Source organism: Apium graveolens, chromosome 2 (assembly GCF_009905375.1).
Source record: "Apium graveolens cultivar Ventura chromosome 2, ASM990537v1, whole genome shotgun sequence".
In the NCBI taxonomy this organism is placed as follows: Eukaryota; Viridiplantae; Streptophyta; class Magnoliopsida; order Apiales; family Apiaceae; genus Apium; species Apium graveolens.
Genome location: NC_133648.1, coordinates 304,181 through 322,111, shown reverse-complemented (window position 1 = coordinate 322,111; position 17,931 = coordinate 304,181). Strand labels below are relative to the sequence as shown.

At 36.1% G+C, this 17,931-nt stretch overlaps 1 protein-coding gene across 2 annotated transcripts; it reads left to right on the top strand.

Annotated features, from left to right (window-relative positions):
- The first annotated feature begins 14,334 nt into the window (after positions 1–14,334).
- Positions 14,335–17,859, top strand: LOC141706540 (protein GRAVITROPIC IN THE LIGHT 1-like). Of its 2 annotated transcripts, none has more exons than XM_074509281.1 (2): positions 14,335–14,507; positions 16,214–17,859. In XM_074509281.1, the coding sequence occupies exons 1-2, from the start codon at positions 14,475–14,477 to the stop codon at positions 17,537–17,539; spliced, it is 1,359 nt and encodes a 452-aa protein (XP_074365382.1). In that variant the 5' UTR covers positions 14,335–14,474; the 3' UTR covers positions 17,540–17,859. The 2 variants fall into 2 exon arrangements, with proteins under 2 accessions (XP_074365382.1, XP_074365383.1); XM_074509282.1 differs by lacking the exon at positions 14,335–14,507 and adding an exon at positions 15,762–16,075.
- The last annotated feature ends 72 nt before the right edge of the window (positions 17,860–17,931 follow it).

Below are 17,931 nucleotides of genomic sequence, written 5' to 3'. Positions count from 1 at the left end.
CCTCTGTCACAGATTTGACTTATACTCAGCAGATTATGTTTAAGTCCTGAGACCAGAGCTACTTCTTTAATGATGACATTCCCAAGATTGATATTGCCATATCCCAATGTTTTTCCAATGTTGCCATCTCCATAAGAAACACTTGGGCCAGCTTTCTTCATAAAGTCTGATAGCAGGGCTTTATTTCCAGTCATATGTCCTGAACATCCACTGTCCAGAACTAGAATATTTTTCCTGTTGCCCTGCAATCACAAAGACCACTAATGATTAGTTTTAAGGATCCAGACTTGCTTGGATCCCACTACACCAAATATGGCCTATTGCAAGACCAAAAAAGCGTTGTGGTAAACCCAATATATGTTACAATAGAATCTATGGTAACATATTTGCCAAAAACCAGCGTTGCATTTGCGGCCGTTGCCATAGACCCTTTTTGTAACGAATTTTAGTCTGTTGTAACACTTTCTTGGTTATTACAATAGAGCTTTTTTGTAACACTTTTTCCTCTTGTTGTAACATTTTTAAATTGTTACAATAGATCTTGTAACACTTTTGTGTAACATTTTAATATGTAAATATGTTACAAAATGGAGTTTTAGTAACACTTATTTCTGTTTTTGTAACATTTAAGGGTGTTATAATAGAACTTTACAACACTTTAGTGTAACATTTTTATATTTAAAATGTTACAAAATCGAGTTGTTGTAACATTTTTTGCAACATTTTATGCTATTTGTAACAAATTTTGGGTTTTTAGTAACATGTGCTTGCACTATTTTTATCTCCTAGTGTAATACTTTAAATGTATATGGCAACATTTTTGTGCAACACTTTTATATGGTAAAACTGTAATATATTGTTTGTGATTACAATAACCTGACAAATTATACTTGTCAAAATCCTGAAAACACATTCCAGTTTGCAATTTAGCAAATCCAACAATAACAAGTGGCAACAAACCACATACTGCATCATAGTCTAAACATCAAACCAAGTACTGATAATAGTCTAAATATCAAACCAAGTACTGATAATAGTTTAAACATCAGCAACAATATTGTTGGACCAAAATATCAAAAGACCAAGTACCAAAAGTATGCACATAGAAATAAAACTACTGAGCATCATTCATCAGAAATTGCAGTTTCAGTATCATCCTGTTCGTCGTCCACCTGATTGTCATCCTCCAAATTCTCATCACCGTGATCACTATCCTCGCTTTCATCCGTAGCAGCAGCACAATGCTCTTGAACATCAATGTTACTGAAATGTGGATTGATTTCTCCAAGTCTTGCCACCACTTTGGTCATTTTAACAAACACCTTTCTTTCTATCATCTCTTGCATTTCAGCCATGAGTTCCTCCCTTATTGTGTTTTTCAAGTCAGTGACATCAGTAGGCACAGTACTGCCTAGATCTTTTAGTTGCTGAGCCTTCTTTGTTTTTCTGCATTTCCCTGATCTGCCAAGAAGCCAATTCGGTCCATGACTTGGTTTTTTACCAGCTTGGTCCCCACTGCCATCTTCAGCAACCAATGTAGTCTACCAAATTAACAGGTATAAAACATTAGTATCATGTTCCGTAGCTTAAAAATGAAAATTAAAATGACTTGCTCCCTGTAACTGAAAATGAGTAATTTAAATTACCATGTATTCGCGTCCTTCTTTTCGTTTACGGGTTTTCACATAAATTTCATCCATGGGAGCTAGTTGCTTAGGTGACATTTTTTTCTTTGCTTTCTGCAAAGATAAACCAAGAACTCAAGAAAAATTCACAAGAAAAAATGAATCTATGAAATCATAAATAGATAATAAAAAAATATCAATTTTATAAATTATGGACATACAATTTTCTCCCCAATTTGTGCAAAGCTTTTACGACCAGCAGTGTGCGTTTCGACAATTAACTTGCGATTTTTAGCATTTTTCTAAGCTCGAACCTGATCATTCAATAATCTGTAAACAAATAATTAATTTCCAACATGATGTAGAGTACTGGCTAGCTGTTCAATATTTAAAATGCATACCTTCACGTCTTTATCCCCCCAGTATTTAAGTCAAATCTTAAATTCTTCGACTGAAACAACATTTGGCCTATTTTTGAGTCTGTCCTCGTCATTATCATACTTAAGATAATGGTTCTTCTTAAATCGGCTTTTGTGCAGCCTCCACAAAGCACAAATTGTTCGCAATGTGTACGTCCTTCCTTCCTCAGGAATATCATATTTTGACTAGCAAAATTTGTTAAAATTAGTGCAACTCGATCTAAACCTAAAGACACTACAAAATATACCATAGTAAATTATCGTGTTTATGTTTCCGGTTTACCTTAACAAAACTCCAGAGCTCTTCCTTCTGCTGTTCAGGAAATTTATGCCAAGAGAGGCAATCAAGTGGGACAGACTGCCTAGCCAACGTACCTAAAAAGTTGGTAAATTCAGAGAGGACCTTGTCATCATCAGCGATGGCCTGAAGCTCGCAATTCAGTTTAATGACCTTTCTTTCATCAGGCCTTCTTCTGTAAACGTCATTCATGAGTGTAGGTCCTCGACGCTTTCTATTCTTGGGTGCACCTAAATATATTACAAAACACTTAATTAATAGTTGAATGCCAATTAAATCAAGAAAAAAATTAACAATAGAATTAAGCCAAAATCAAGAAATAGAAATTGACCTCCTAAATTATCATCACTCAGTTCCTCATCAGGTTGTGGCTCAGATGTTTGACCACCAGCATCCCCTAGCCCTTTATCTTTTTCAAGGTTCTTTTGACATTCTTTCATTAAAACATAAGCTTCCATCGTACCAATTCCTAAATTATTGAATTTTTTGGCAGGAGCCACTTTCAATGGGAAGAATGGTGATGTAACTTCAGGTAAGGGAGGGGGAGGTGGCAGTGGAGGGGTTAATTATCGAGTTGGTTGTTGGGGTGATTTTTCAGTGGGTTCAGTAGGAGCTGTGGCCCTTGAACGTGTGTTCGGTCTTTTCACCGGAATGGTCACCTTTTTATTTTTTGCTTTCTTGTTACCAACTTGCTTAGCTTTCTTTGTAACAACTCGCACATCTTCTTCTTCTGCATCGGACAAGCTCTCATGTTCGGGAATGTACTCCCTATCAACTTCCTCATCATCATCAGGTGGAGTAATTTTTGTGCCTTTCTTATCTTTCTCCGCATTTATTCCCAACTCCTTCAACTTTTTTTTATTTTCTTCAATTTGCAACATTCTTTTCCTCTCATAATCTGTTACCTGAAAAAAAGGGATCAAATAATAATTAGATCCGAGGCATAACTGATAAGAGTAATTACATGAAAACATAAAGAAAAATTACCTGCAAATTTTCAAGAGCCAATCGGCGACTTGTCCTCTGTTTCTGTAGGGCATCCACTGTCACAAAATTTCATTTTGCTTGTAGACCTGTTGGTGCAATAACAGTTTAACAATATGTAACATTTTAATATGCACAAATTGAATGCATCATCAACATGAAAATCTATTACCTTCAAAAAATTGTGTTCTTGGTCGCACAACTACATGGGGCTAAACCTGTTGCTTAGCCTCTACAGATTGGTCAACCACATCATCGATATAAAATCCAACCTTTCACCTTCAACTTTGCTTAGGAATGCAGTTAAGTCAGCATCGGACTGAATCAAGTGCCAACCTGAAGGAACCTTCTTCACATAAACACCACCAATTTCCTTGTATTTCAGCACATCTAGCACATACTCCATCAGAACCGTGTACGAGAATCGGTCTGCATCAACATACTCCAAAATCACTTTACAGGTCCCACCGACATATTTGGATTTTGTAAAAGTTCCCTTGTGAAAGAACCTGAGAACATAATCTGTACTTGCCATCCTGAAAATTAAAAAGTACAAACAAATTGTCAGTGATATAAATACAAGTCCTAGATGTTACAAATTAAAAAAAACAAGAAACTAATTGAGGCTCATGTAGAAAATAGACAAATAGATTACAAACCAACGCAAGTTCCAAATAAATTACTACTCAAGTTACAAACCAACTCAAGTTCAACTCAAGTTCAAAATAGATTACAGACCAACTCATTCAACTAACAAATTACAAAGCAAACTCTAAGTACCAATTACATAAACAAATTATAAATCAGTGCAATGTCATATATCAATATCATCCAGGTCTTCATTAGGTGTAACAGGGAATTGTTTTTTCGGGACATCATCTCTGGACCAAGTGAATGTATCAGGTATGTCAACTCGCGGGATATAACCTATGTCAGACACTTCTTCTACTTCAGAGTATTGATCCTTTGGATATTTCTGAAGAACAAATTACAAATTCTTTTCAGTGGGATCTTCAATATAGAAGACCTGTTGTACTTGTGTAGTGAGGACAAAGGGATCTTCCTTTTGACATAACCTATTAAAGTTCACTCTTGCTAACCCATAGTAATCCCCAGCTTTTTGGTACCAACAACACCTAAAAAGTACTACTGACACCGCACCCCAGTAGTCCACTTCAATAATCTCCTCAATTGCACCGTAGTATCCCACATCCCCAACTATTGGGTTCTTATCTTTTGCACTCGCAAAACTGATGGTTAAGGCAGTGAGGAACACACCAGAGTTTTGCGTCGTACACCTACTATCTCTGAGCTTGTTGTGAAATCTATATCCATTCACATTGTAACCTGTAAATCTCTTTGCCGAACGAAGAGGGCCCCTTGCCAACGAGGACAATTCCAGTGAAATTCCATCTCTTTTTTGAACCACATATTTCAACCACTTTTGAAAGTCAGTTGTATGCATTCTTTCGCGCTTATACCTCTTTAATTTGTCATCTTTTTGAACAAGGGTATGGTGTTCACTACAATTGGATTAGCAGCAAGTTAGCACAATATTATAATGTCTTAAAGTTTTTTTTAATTAATCTTGATTTTTGGTTGTTAATTAGAACTTACTCTTTTAGCTTTTCGATTTCCACGTTTTCACAGTTGAATAATATGTACCGATGAGCATTTGTCCATGTCTTGTTGTCCAGATGTATAGACTTTCTTTCTCTGCTTCTCCGAGACCCGATAGGATATCCACCATCTGTATGACTGTCCTTGGTATCGGTCCCACTCTTAGACTGCTCATCAAAAAATCTAGAGCAAAATGTAAGGCATTCTTCTACCAAGTAGCCCTCTGCTACGCACCCTTCAGGTTTACTCCGATTCCGAACGTATGACTTCAATTTGCACAAATACCATTCAATTCCAAACATCCACCTTAAGTGCACCGGTCCACCAAATTCTATTTCCTTGCACAAATGAATTGGTAAGTGAACCATTATATCGAAAAATGCAGGTGGAAAAATCATTTCAAGCTCACAAAGTATCTCGATTATTTCCTTCTGCAATTTTTCAACATCTTTTAATTCAATGACTTTTCCACATATGCCTTTAAAGAATGCTCCCAACCTCATTAATGGAATTGCTACCTCAGGTTTCAGAGTTTTTACGACAGCAAATTGTAATAGAAATTGCAGAATAAAATGCGCGTCATGACTTTTGTAACCCGATATCTTTCGCTCCTTCATTTGAACGCACCGGCTGATATTTGATGCAGATCTGTATAGTAGCTTAGCATTCATTAGAACTGAACAGAAGATCTCTTTCTCTTTTTTGGTCATATCAAAACTAGATGCCCTAATTTCAACATGTTTATCATCACATTTGACAGGGTGAAGGTCTTTTCTAATCCCCATTTCTTCCAAATCTTGACGAGCATTAAGATGGTCCTTTGTCTTGCCTCCGATATTTAACAAAGTCCCCAAAATCTTGTCACAAATGTTCTTCTCAATGTGCATAACATCTAAGTTATGCCTAACCATATTATTGCTCCAATATGGTAGCTCGAAAAAAATGGACTTCTTCTTCCAAGGGCAATCTGATGTTCCTCTATTTCTTTTCAGCGGCTTCCCGAAATCATTTTCGTAACCACGCAATAGTTCTTCAACCTCTGCTCCGCTTAATATATCAGGACATGATAGCATTTCCACATCTCCGTTAAATCTGCGCCTATCGGACCTCCACTTGTGATCTGGAGGGAGAAACTTTCGATGGTTTAAATACACAACCTTCTTACTATATTTCAAATATGTCGATGAGGTCTCATAGTGACATGAAGGACAAGCCAGCTTTCCTTTCGTGCTCCAACCGGATAAAATCCCATATCCAGGGAAATCACTTATCGTCCATAATAGGCTTGCGTGTAGCTTAAACGTGTTGTCTAACCTGGCATCATAAGTTTCTATTCCAACAGCCCATAACTCCTTTAACTCTGCAATTAACGGTTGCATATACACGTCAATTTCATTACCAGGATAAACTGGACCAGGGATTAAGGTTGAAAGAATTAGATTTTCGGGTTTCATGATTAACCAGGGGGGGAGGTTATAATTTACGAGCACTACTGGCCAGGTGCTATGAGATATGTTCATTGATCCATATGGATTGAAACCGTCTGCCGCTAAACCTAATCGTACATTTCGCATTTCGGCAGCAAATTCAGGATATTTACTGTCCATCGACTTCCAACCCTTTCCATCAGCCGGATGCCTTAACCGTCCATCTTTCTTTCGTGATAAAGCATGCCATGTCATTGAGCTCGAGAAATCAGAGCTCAAGAACATTCTCTGCAGCCTTGGCTTTAAAGGGAAGTATCTCATCACTTTAGTCGGGATTTTAGGATTCGATGCTAGTTCTATGTTTGCATCAGACCTGGCCTTCGCCTTCTTTTCAACTACTCTCCATCTTGATGTTCCACACTTAGCACAATTCTCCAGCCTCTCGTTTTCTGCCCAAAAGAGCATGCAGTCATTTGGACATGCATGTATCTTTTGGTAATCAAGTCCTAGGTCTTTAATCATACCCTTTGCCGTACTAAAAGAAGACGGAAGATTTACATGAGGGAAAACCTCCTTTATCAATTCAAGTAAGTCACTAAATCCTGATTCGCTAAATCCATGAATGCACTTTAGTTGATAAAGCCTAACTAAGAAACTTAATCGACTAAATTTTTTGCACTCGGGATATAACGGTTGTCCACCCTCCTTAACAAGGCGATAAAATTTCCTTGCGTCATCGTTTAGTCCTATTCTACCAACGTGGTCAGTAACGTCATTAGTACCATATGCATTGTGTATCATAGCATCAAATTCATCTCCAAGACCTACACCTATATTAATATCCATCTCATCAGCAACCCTATCTATCTCATGGGTTGAGACCTCGTAAATCCATTCAACGGAATGGGAACAAGGACCATTACAGACTAGATGTTCGTGTATAGCCTTAGCACCACTCCAAAAACGATTACCACATTTCTTACAAGGGCACTTAAGCTCGTTTCCTACGGCATATCGGGAAAATGCTTGGTTAACAAAAGCTTCAACTCCCTTCCTATATCTATCACTGTACTTGGGAAGTGTTACCCATTTCTCTCCTTCAACATCCATTTTCTACATAAATTTTTTGAAACAAAACCACAGAATTCACTTAAGTTTTCAACACAATCAGATAACAACAAGAACCAAGAACAAAAAAACAGACCAAGAACAGGGCAGTTTGACTTATAATTACAACAAGAACACAAAAAAACAGACCAAGAACAGGGCACTTTTGACTTAAAATAACATGGTATTTTGACTTTAAAACATCAAAAAATTAAAATAAAATTCTCAGAAATAGTCATACCAAGAACCTACTAATTTTACAAAAACACAAAACAAAAACAAAATACAAAAGAACACAAAAAGCATAAAAAATACACAAAATATTTACATGCATTCACAAATAATCAGAGAGAGGAGTGTTTGAAGAGTGAGAGAGATGAGTTTTACCTTATATCAAGCTTTAATCGAGTTTAATCGCGCTTCAATCGAGCTTCAAGTGAGAGAGATGAGCTTCAAGCCTTCGAGATGTGAGAAAGCCTTCGAGATGAGCTTCGAGTTGCGACGGAGAGATGTGGGAGAGGTGTGAGAGAGGTGTGTGAAGGAGAGATGTGAGAGAGGTGTGAGAGAGGTGTGCGAGAGAGAGATTCGAGGGAGGTCAGAGAGAGAGAGATGCGAGGGAGGTGAGAGAGAGGTGTGAATTTCTATGTAATAGATTTGGGGGTGAATTTTTGTCCAAATAAAAGTGTATTCAATTTTTGGTGCCAAAATAAAAGTGTAAAATAATTTTTGGTATCCCGCCATCCCCAATTTCAGTGTTCCCGCCTGTGTTTTCGGTCAATTTGACCAAAAGCGTTACTATTATTGCAACATTACTTGAAATATGTTGCACGTTTTACAATTTTTTCAAATTGGACCTTAACCATGCAACACTTACGTATTTTATGTAACACTTTTATAAATTATTGCAATAGAGTTGAAAAATTTGTTCAACTGCAACATTTTCTGCAACACAATTATATTTTGTGCTTGCAATAGGCCATATTTGGTGTAGTGTCCTTTGGCCTTATCAAGTTTGTTAACATTTGCAGCAGATTTAGCATCAGAGTTTATGTTAACATTTTTCTTATCAGAACTTACACTATCAGACTTTGAATCAGAATTTACACTAGAAGGAACAATGGAAACTTTCTTCAAAGAAGGTTTTAATTGATAATAATCATAGTACAAACTATGATATTCCTTACAAGTATAAATGGAATGCCATAAACTACCACAATAAAAACAAGGATTTTGTGGTTTATATTTAACAGACAAACTCTTAACTCCTGATTTTGAAGGTAAGGAGTTTACGTTCTTATTCTTCCTGCAAAAAGAGGCCAGATGGTTAGAACTTCCACAGTTATGACATGTTTTCCTAGGAGCATCAGGAACAGGTTTATAATCATTGCTTTTATTCACACCTTCCTTTCCATTCCTATTTTTCCTAGGAGATTTTACCTTGTTTGCATTCTTAACATCTTTCAGCTTATGCTTAAGCTGCTTCTTAGTCATTAAGCCTATGTTTACTTCAGCTGTCTTTTCCTGTTTTAGTTTGTCAGAAGTTAATCCCTCTCTAACTTCTGATTTATCATTATCAGACTTTACAGTTACAAACTTAACAGGTTTTAACTTTGGCTTTTGCTTAATAACAGGCTTAATTTCTACAGTTCCTTTATCATTCTTATCCTCTCCATAACCTAAGCCCTCTTTCCAATTTTCACTACTTAATAAATTTTGAGTTGTTCTGCCAGAGTTAGTCCAAGTCCTGATAATCTCTCTTTCCTTTTCTAACTCAGTTTTTAGAGATTCATTCATTTTTAGCACTTCATCCTTAACATAAAAAGCATCATCTCTATCCTTCTGAGTTTGATGGAACATAACTAACTCTTTTTCTAAGAAATCATTTCTTTTCTTAAAGGCAAGATTTTCAGAAGTTAATCTTTCACATGTTAAAGTTTGATCTCTATAACTAACAAACATGGTTTTAAGATATCTTCTCAACTCATTAATATCATCAGTATGAAAAGCATAAGTAGTCTGAGGTACCTTTGTTTCAGCAGCTTCAGAACTGCTCTTAGCACTTTCTTTATCAGCATTTTCCATCAAAGCATAGTTATCCTCACTTTCAGAGTCTGAGGTGTATGTCCAGCTTTTCTTCTTTGTGACAAGAGCCTTGCCTTTGTCACCTTCACTTTCTTGCAATCAGGAGATATGTGGCCTTTCTCACCACAGTTATAGCATTTGACATTGTTATAATCTCCTCTATCAGACTTTCCTCCTCTGCCCTCAGATCTTCTGAAATTCTTTTTATCAGAACTTGTGCCTTTCCTGGAAAATTTCTTTCCCTTCCTGAACTTCCTGTATGCAATCTTTGTGATCCCTTTCACCATAAGAGCACACAGCTTCATCATCTCCTCATCAGCATCAGTCTCAGGCAAGCTTTCAGAATCTGAGTCATTATCACTTTCAGAACTTGATGACTCAGTATCAGACTTTATGAAAAGAGCTTTACCATTGTCTTTCCTTGAGGTAGCTGCTTTGGGGGATTCTTCTTCAGCCTTAAGAGCAACTGTCCTTGACTTTCCTCCTTTCCTCTTGCTTCTTTGTTCCATCTCAAGTTCATGAGTCTTGAGCATTCCATAAATTTCATCAAGAGTTGTTTCATCAAGATTATAGTTGTCTCTTATTGTTGTTGCCTTCAAATCCCAGCATTCAGGAAGAGCTAACAGGAATTTAAGGTTTGAATCTTCAAGATCATACTCCTTATCAACCAATGATAAATCATTCAAGAGTTTGACAAATCTATCATATAAATCAGTCAATGACTCATTAGCCTTTGAGTCAAAGTGTTCATACTCTTGAGTGAGTATTGTCTTCCTGTTCTTCTTAATTGTATCAGTTCCCTGACACCTTGTTTTCAGAGCATCCCATATCTCCTTAGCAGTCTTGCAGTTAATTACCATGTTCGACATTACATTATCAATGGCACTATGCAGTAAGTGTCGTACCTTAGCATCCTTAGCAATTGATGCGATATCTTCAGCAGTATAATCACTCTTCTCCTTTGGTACGGTCTTTGCTGCTTCACCTGCAACTGCAACTGCGAGCTTGGTTGGTTTGTGAGGCCCTTCCTTGATTCTATCAAGATATTCTGGATTTGTAGCTTCCAAAAACATGGTCATCCTCACCTTCCATATGGCATATTCAGATGGTCTCAGTATGGGAACTTTGATGGTTTCATACCGACTTTGAATTTGTGTCTTTGGAGGTTCTTCAGTTTTGGTAGGCTTAGTTGGAGTTTTTGTGTCAGACATGATTGTGTTTGGATCTTTAACTGTATGTGTGTTAACAGAAAGGCTCTGATACCACTTGTTAAGTCACACACACTGTAGAGGGGGTGAATACAGTGTAAAATACAATCAAATCGAACTTTTAATATTTCAAGTAACAGAAAACAAACTTTATTGAAACAATAAACTCTGTTACAGTATGAACTGTTACCTCTCAGTGATGAATAAATATCACGAGAGCTGTTAGGGTTGCAATGAATAATCTCTTCAAATATGATAACACTTTTAGTGTAAACCCTATGTCTGTGTTTATATACTACACAGTTACAAGATAACCGCTAATTGATATGGAATATAATTCTGCTTCCTAAAATATATCAATCAGATATATTTTCTTCCAAGTATTCTATTCTTCATAGAATTTCTTCTTCATGCATATCTCTTCTTATGTTTATCTCGATCTTCTTTCCTTTAATCAGCTACTATCCTTATCTGAACGTCCTTCAGCACTTAAGTTCTGATATCCATCTTCTGATGATTATCTCCTGATAATATAAGTACCGATATCCTTAAGTCCTGACTTCCAGTAAGTACTGATTTATCCTGTTAAAGTAAGATATGAAAACTAAACATAAATCATATTAGCCATGACATTATCAAATAAATCTAACATTAACCAACTTCAAATGATTGTAGTTGGCCTGAAACATAGTTAAAAGGACAAAATAAATTCGACTGAGAAAATAGACTGGAGTTGGACTGAAACACAAATTAAAAGAGCAATGAAGATACCTCTTTCATTTTTCAGAAACTGTGAAGAATGAAGAGTGAAAACTAAGTTATCAATTGCTAGGATATTTGAATTTGATTACTTAATTAGGATTGGTATTTGAATTTGAAATTAAAAATCAGACTAACCTTTATCGAGAAAGAATGGATGAAGAAGGTTAGTCCTCCTGTAGGACCAACTTGTAATCATATACATTTTCAGTAAAATGGATTGGGATCGCAGAGAAAGATTGAAAATTTTTTAGTAAAGAAGAGAATACAGATAACACAGGTTCGTGTTCGTTATCTCAAAAAGACATTCCCTTTACAAATATAGTCACGTGAATTGGTACTGTTGTCTACTTGGATAAACTGTGAACTTGTTTGATATAATATAATACAAACATTTAATTGAACGAAGTGAAAAGTAATGGCATTTTGAAGTAAATATGTATGAAGGCTAAGGACAGCCAATGTCATTTGGATGATTTTTGCTAGTAACAGGATTTATGATTTAGGGGATTACATAGCATCGTAGCATCACTTTAGTAGTTGTTATGTTTCATTAATTTTACTACTTCCAAAGACTTAATAAGAGTAATTTGGGTATAACAAATTATTAGATTTGTTTAGTAGAATCACAGTTGATAATGTTTTTGTACATTATATCATCAAGAGACTCAATTAACATGAGTTGTAAACTGCTATCCAGTGAAACCTTTTCTTTTTCAGGCTCTGTGTAGTTTGCAGGATCTTTGGGTGCATAATGTGCTGGTATAACCATGTCTCCATCTGTAACTTTAGGAACCATTTCCATAGGAATGAAAGGTCCATTTTTTAGAATCTGAATATACATGGGGTTGGTCATCCTTATGCACAAGATCATTTTCTTTTTTCATAGTGTATAGTCAGAGGCAGATCTAGGGGGGTCCAGGGGGGTCCCTGGCCCCCCCTAAATTCTCAAATATAATCAGAGTAGTAGGTCTAATTCATTGATTAGTGCTGTAGTAAGACTGGTTGTTAGCAAGGTATGTGTCCCTGGAGACCAGAGTTCGAATCCCACCTCATACTTTTTGGTTCTAAATGTGTGCAATTACATTTTTCTCCTCATATTTTTTTTCTACTGTTATGTAACTGCAGAACTGCAAGTATAAACCTTCAAAACATATAAATTAGGGTAATCAGGAGATGCATAAATATTATTTTTAGAACCTTACAATCTTCCCTATTATTTTTGTAAAACTTTTCCAAGATCTTACTAAAATAAAAAAATTTACACTAAAAAGTTTGTCACGATAAAATTTCTGGACCCTCCTAAAAAATATTTCTGCGTCCGCCACTGTGTATAGTTGATCTTGTCAAAGACTTAGGTTCGAACCCCGCCAACATCAAATGGACCCCGCTAATTTAGCGAATGAATTATTTGTTAACTGATAATCTTGAATCTTGAACTTCTCAGTGAATGAATTATTTATATTATAAATAATAATATAAATATTTGTTGCTGGTGGGGTTCGAACCTGAGAGTTTTAATAGTATATAAATAATAATTTAAATATTTGATGTTGGCAGGGTTCGAACCTAGGAACTGGAATAGTGTATATATTCTTTTAGTATTTGATTATAACGGTCTTAATCACTTGATTAAAAAGATTTGACGATTATAAATGGAAATAAGCAAACCAACCAAAAAAAACCATATCAAATTATATCATATTCCGATTATTATAATTTAATATAAATATATTATGCAAATTTAAATGTATCTTTATCTTGAAATTAAAATTTTTGGGACTTCTCGAGTATAGTAGGTCATTTACGTGCTCGTAAGCTTGACACCTGATTATAAAAAAGAAAATTTATGCGGTCATATGTGATTAGGGCCACCCTTGCGAATTTTTTTACAGCAATTAACGAAACTATGTTAAAGACTTAAGACTAACTAATTAGCCTTCAGATTTAGTTCAGATTTAATTGAGTACTTCAAAAACTTTAAAATTTATTTTTCGTTAGTTAATTACACATACGCCTATAATTAGGGTCATTCCTGCAATTTTTTTTACAAATATTAACAAAACAATGCTAAAAACTTAAGACTTAGTACTAAATATACAAATTTCAAATTTAGTTCGGTATATAAAAAAAAATTATAATTTATTTTTAATAAATAATTACACACATAGTCGAATTGTTGATCGAGGCACTAACTTTGTTCACGAAACTCTAAAATTTGTTATATTACACCGAGTCGAGCCGACTCGAGTAATTAAACGAGCCGGAATTTCTATCCGAACTCAACTCATTTAACGAGTCGAGCCGAATCGAGCCCACTTAAACGAGTTCGAACCTGACTTGAGTTACGGCCCTAGTTACACGATTCACGATTGACAAACATATTTACGCACCGAATCTGAGTTTATCTCGTTCCAAGCACCCGTGTGAACTGGTTTTATCCAAAACCCCTTTATACCCTCGCCACTTTAATTCGAGCGCCAAGACACAAAGGACATTATCATCTTGGTACAATCGTAAATTTAACATAAAATCTATGGAACAACATGCGTTAATAACAAAAATCACCAGATTGACTTTGAATACCAACGCTCAAACACATTTCACATTTATAATCCCTATGCATCTCCCTGTTGGTCACTGTTCCCACCCTCTTTTTGTCTTTTCACTCCCTCCCCCTCCCTCTAGCTCTATATTCCCTCCCCCTCTTCTTGCAAAAAATTAGTTCACTCAAAATCTCTCTCTCTCTCTCTCTCCCTAAAATCTCTCTCTCTCTCTCTCTCTCTCTCCCTAAAATCTCTCTCTCTCTCTCCCTCTCTCTCCCTAAAATCTCTCTCTCTCTCTCTCTCTCTCCCTTACATCTCTCTCTCGTTCTTTCTCTCTCTCTCTCCCTTACATCTCTCTCCCCCCCTCTCTCTCTCGGTTGTGTGTGTTTCTAGAAATGCATGGTTCCAACTGAAGCTTCTTGTTCACCTAAGGTATGTCTCATTAGTACTTGCTCTAAACAAGCTCTTATTTTCGTATACCTATAAGTTTTAGCTTTCTGTTATGCTTTAACTTGTGCTGTTGTGCACTTGAGATTTATTAACATAATCTATGTTAAATTATGTTTAAACAAGGATTAATGTTTGTCTTTGTCATTTTTTTAATTCCCTTCTGCTTTCTTGTCTTAACGTTAACATTGTTTTTATTAGTTGTAAATTGTAATGCACCGTTTGATTATTTTCTAATTTTTAAATTAATTTAATCCAAGTCTATAAGAGGAAGAGTGCACCTGCATGTAGAGGATTTATAGGGTCAGATATGTTCTGTAGCCTCCTTTTTAGAGTTCGGGTATATTCGGGTCGGGTCGGGTCGGGTCAAATATCCGAATACCTTAAAACGGGTAGTAATAGTAGTAAGTCACGTGACCTGCAGGCTTACTGAGAAACTCTTTTAGAAAATGATTTATAGCCGTTGGATTGTTCTTTTCAGGGCAGGCCCAAATCTCTATGTACAGCTGGCCAGGCCTGCTTTTTTAGAAATTTTTGTCTAGTACCCAGATAAAATTATTATTATTAAAATTATTAAGCGTGTGATTCTTAAATTTTACATTATTTTCATGAGCTTATACAGCTGTAATTTGGTTGACGTGGCTACACGTGTGCTTGTCAAGGGACCCGCAGATTTATGGGAGTAGTTAATAGTTAATTTATTGCGAGTTTAGGTGGTTATGGGAGCAGTTAGTCCTGTAGTTATTGTTGCTAAAATTTGTGGCCTCTAGGGAGAGATTGTGCCACTATCATTTTCCGTAAAATGCACAAAATCTCGAAATCATTTATGAGAAGATCGACGAGATAAATTAGAAAATCGAATAATGAGATGAGATCGAGAACAATGAAAATGCCGCATCATTTTTGGTGAAATGCACAAAGTTATCTACTAAAAAGACGAGATCGACAAAATAAATGCATTATGTTCGATTACTAAAAAGGTGTGCCGAAAGATGAACATATTGAAAAAATGGAGCGAGGAATAAAAAACATGCGAGATTATCTTTTTGTACGAGTTTTGGTAAAGGTTGTGGTTCGAGTAGCATATGTCTAAGATTTTTCGCAAGATTACGGATGATTAAATATTAGCCACTAGGGCAAGATTACGGATGATTCTATATTAGCCACTAGGTTATTGATTGTGATATTTTCATTCAAGTTGGAACTGTCATAAAACAAGACATAATATTCTACCAGGTTGTAATAAAAACAGAGTACCTCTTGGAATGTGGTTGCAACAGTGCTTACCAGCCTTTATAACAAGGGGGGGACTGAACTTTGGACCAATCTATTGAGCTTTTTATTCCATCAAACATTCTGTAGTTTTTAAGTTCTCCTCTCTTTTTCACTCTATTATCCTTTTTGCCAATAATTTAAATCTACTTTCTATAAAAGCATTGCAGTCACCTCAGAGGCAAAAGTAAAGATTTCAGTGTGTCCTCAATCTAGGAGCTACAGTATACTGCTTTTTTACTTTTTGTTGAAACAAGCTCAATTTCTTCTTCCTTATCATGGTCTTGAAGTTAATCTTTTTGTTTTTTTAGACATGGTTGTAATGTATTACATGTCATTATAGGAAGTTATTGCTCTATCTCTTTGTTTCGGTGTTTGTAGTATCATTGATATCATCATCTTGTGATTTTCGTGTACAGATGGATCCGGTTAATATTGATGTAGTGACCCCAAATAGGAGTAGGTTATCACGTACTTTTGCCAAGGTAATGCATATTCGAGCTTTAACGGGGATTTCTCCGGCTGGGATGAAGAATGCTAAGGAACAGATGACTAGTTGTTGCAAGTCATTTGATGAAGGTGAGGAGCGTAGAAGAAAAGAAGTCACTGAAGCTTTTCTTGCTAAACTGTTTTCTAGTATTTCTTCTATTAAGGCAGCTTATGCTGAGATGCAGTTTGCTGAGGCTCCCTATGATAGTGAAACTATTCAATCTGCTGATGAGATGGTAGTCTCAGAGCTGAAAATTTTATCCGAGTTGAAGCAATGTTACTTCACTAAACAGGTTGATGAGTCTTCACCAGGGACTACACAGCTGTTGGCCGAAATTAAGGAACTGCAGAGTGTTACTAAAACTTTAAAGATAATGGAGAAGACTTTAAACTCTGAGCATGAGGTAAAACAGTCTGAACTAACCTTCGCTAGAGAAAAGTTAAAAACAGCCAAAAGAGAGAACAAGTTACTGGAAAAGAGATTGAATTCTAGTGAGCATTTGTCGCCCCCAAAGAAGTTTCACTTTTCAATCTTAAGCACCAGCAATTTTATTACAATACTTCGGCAGACTGTTAAAGCTATTAGGAGTTTCGTAAGGTTGATGATCAGTGAGATGGAATCTGCTGGTTGGGATCTAGATGCTGCTGCCAATTCAATTGAACCAGGTGTTGTTTACTCCAGTGATGTCCACAAGAGCTTTGCATTTGAGTCATTTGTTTGCAAAGAGCTGTTTGCTGGTTTTAATGACCCTTACTTCTCTATTTCAAAACAATCCATGTCCGACAAGAAAAGACAACAACGACAGTTCTTTGAAAGATTTATGATGATGAAATCTCAGAAGCCTAAGGAGTATCTAACCCGGAAACCCGATTCCACATTCGCAAAATTTTGCCGCACCAAGTACATGGGACTAGTTCATCCTAAAATGGAAGCATCTCTATTTGGCAACTTGAGCCAAAGAAAACTATTGACATCTGGTGGTTTCCCAGACACAGATTTCTTCTCTCTATTTTCCGAGATGGCGATGAAGGTATGGATACTACATTGCCTGGCCTATTCTTTTGAGCCAGAGGCCTCGGTCTTTCAAGTTGACAAAAAATGTAGATTTTCTGAAGTATTCATGGAATGTATAAATGAAGAAGCTTTCTTGTCTGCTGCTGGCACGGTAAATACTGATCCTCGAGTGGCTTTTACGGTGGTTCCTGGGTTCAAGATTGGTAAAACAGTAATACAGTCTCAGGTTTACCTCACTTAAATCTTCAACTTAAACTAGATTATTAGTTAGGGATGGGATGGGATCATCTTTTAAATCTGGATCCCCACTACTTTAAATTAGCTTTTGGTGATAAAGTTGTAGTCATGGCTCTACTACTGATTTTGATAGGTAGTGAGGGGAAATGTATCTCTCAATTAATGTTGCCCCTACTATCTCCCCAATTTTGTTAATATACTCAATCAGACTATGGTAGAGCCAGGTGTTTATGATGTACATTGTATATTATCTCAATTATTTTAAATTGAAAACTGTTCATTAAATTTATGCCAACATACCAAAATCATGTTGGATTTGTTACATTTTATAGTCTATGTTCCTCGGAAGAAATATTTTTCAATGTTATCGTAGTAGTGTAGTATATGAGATTGCGG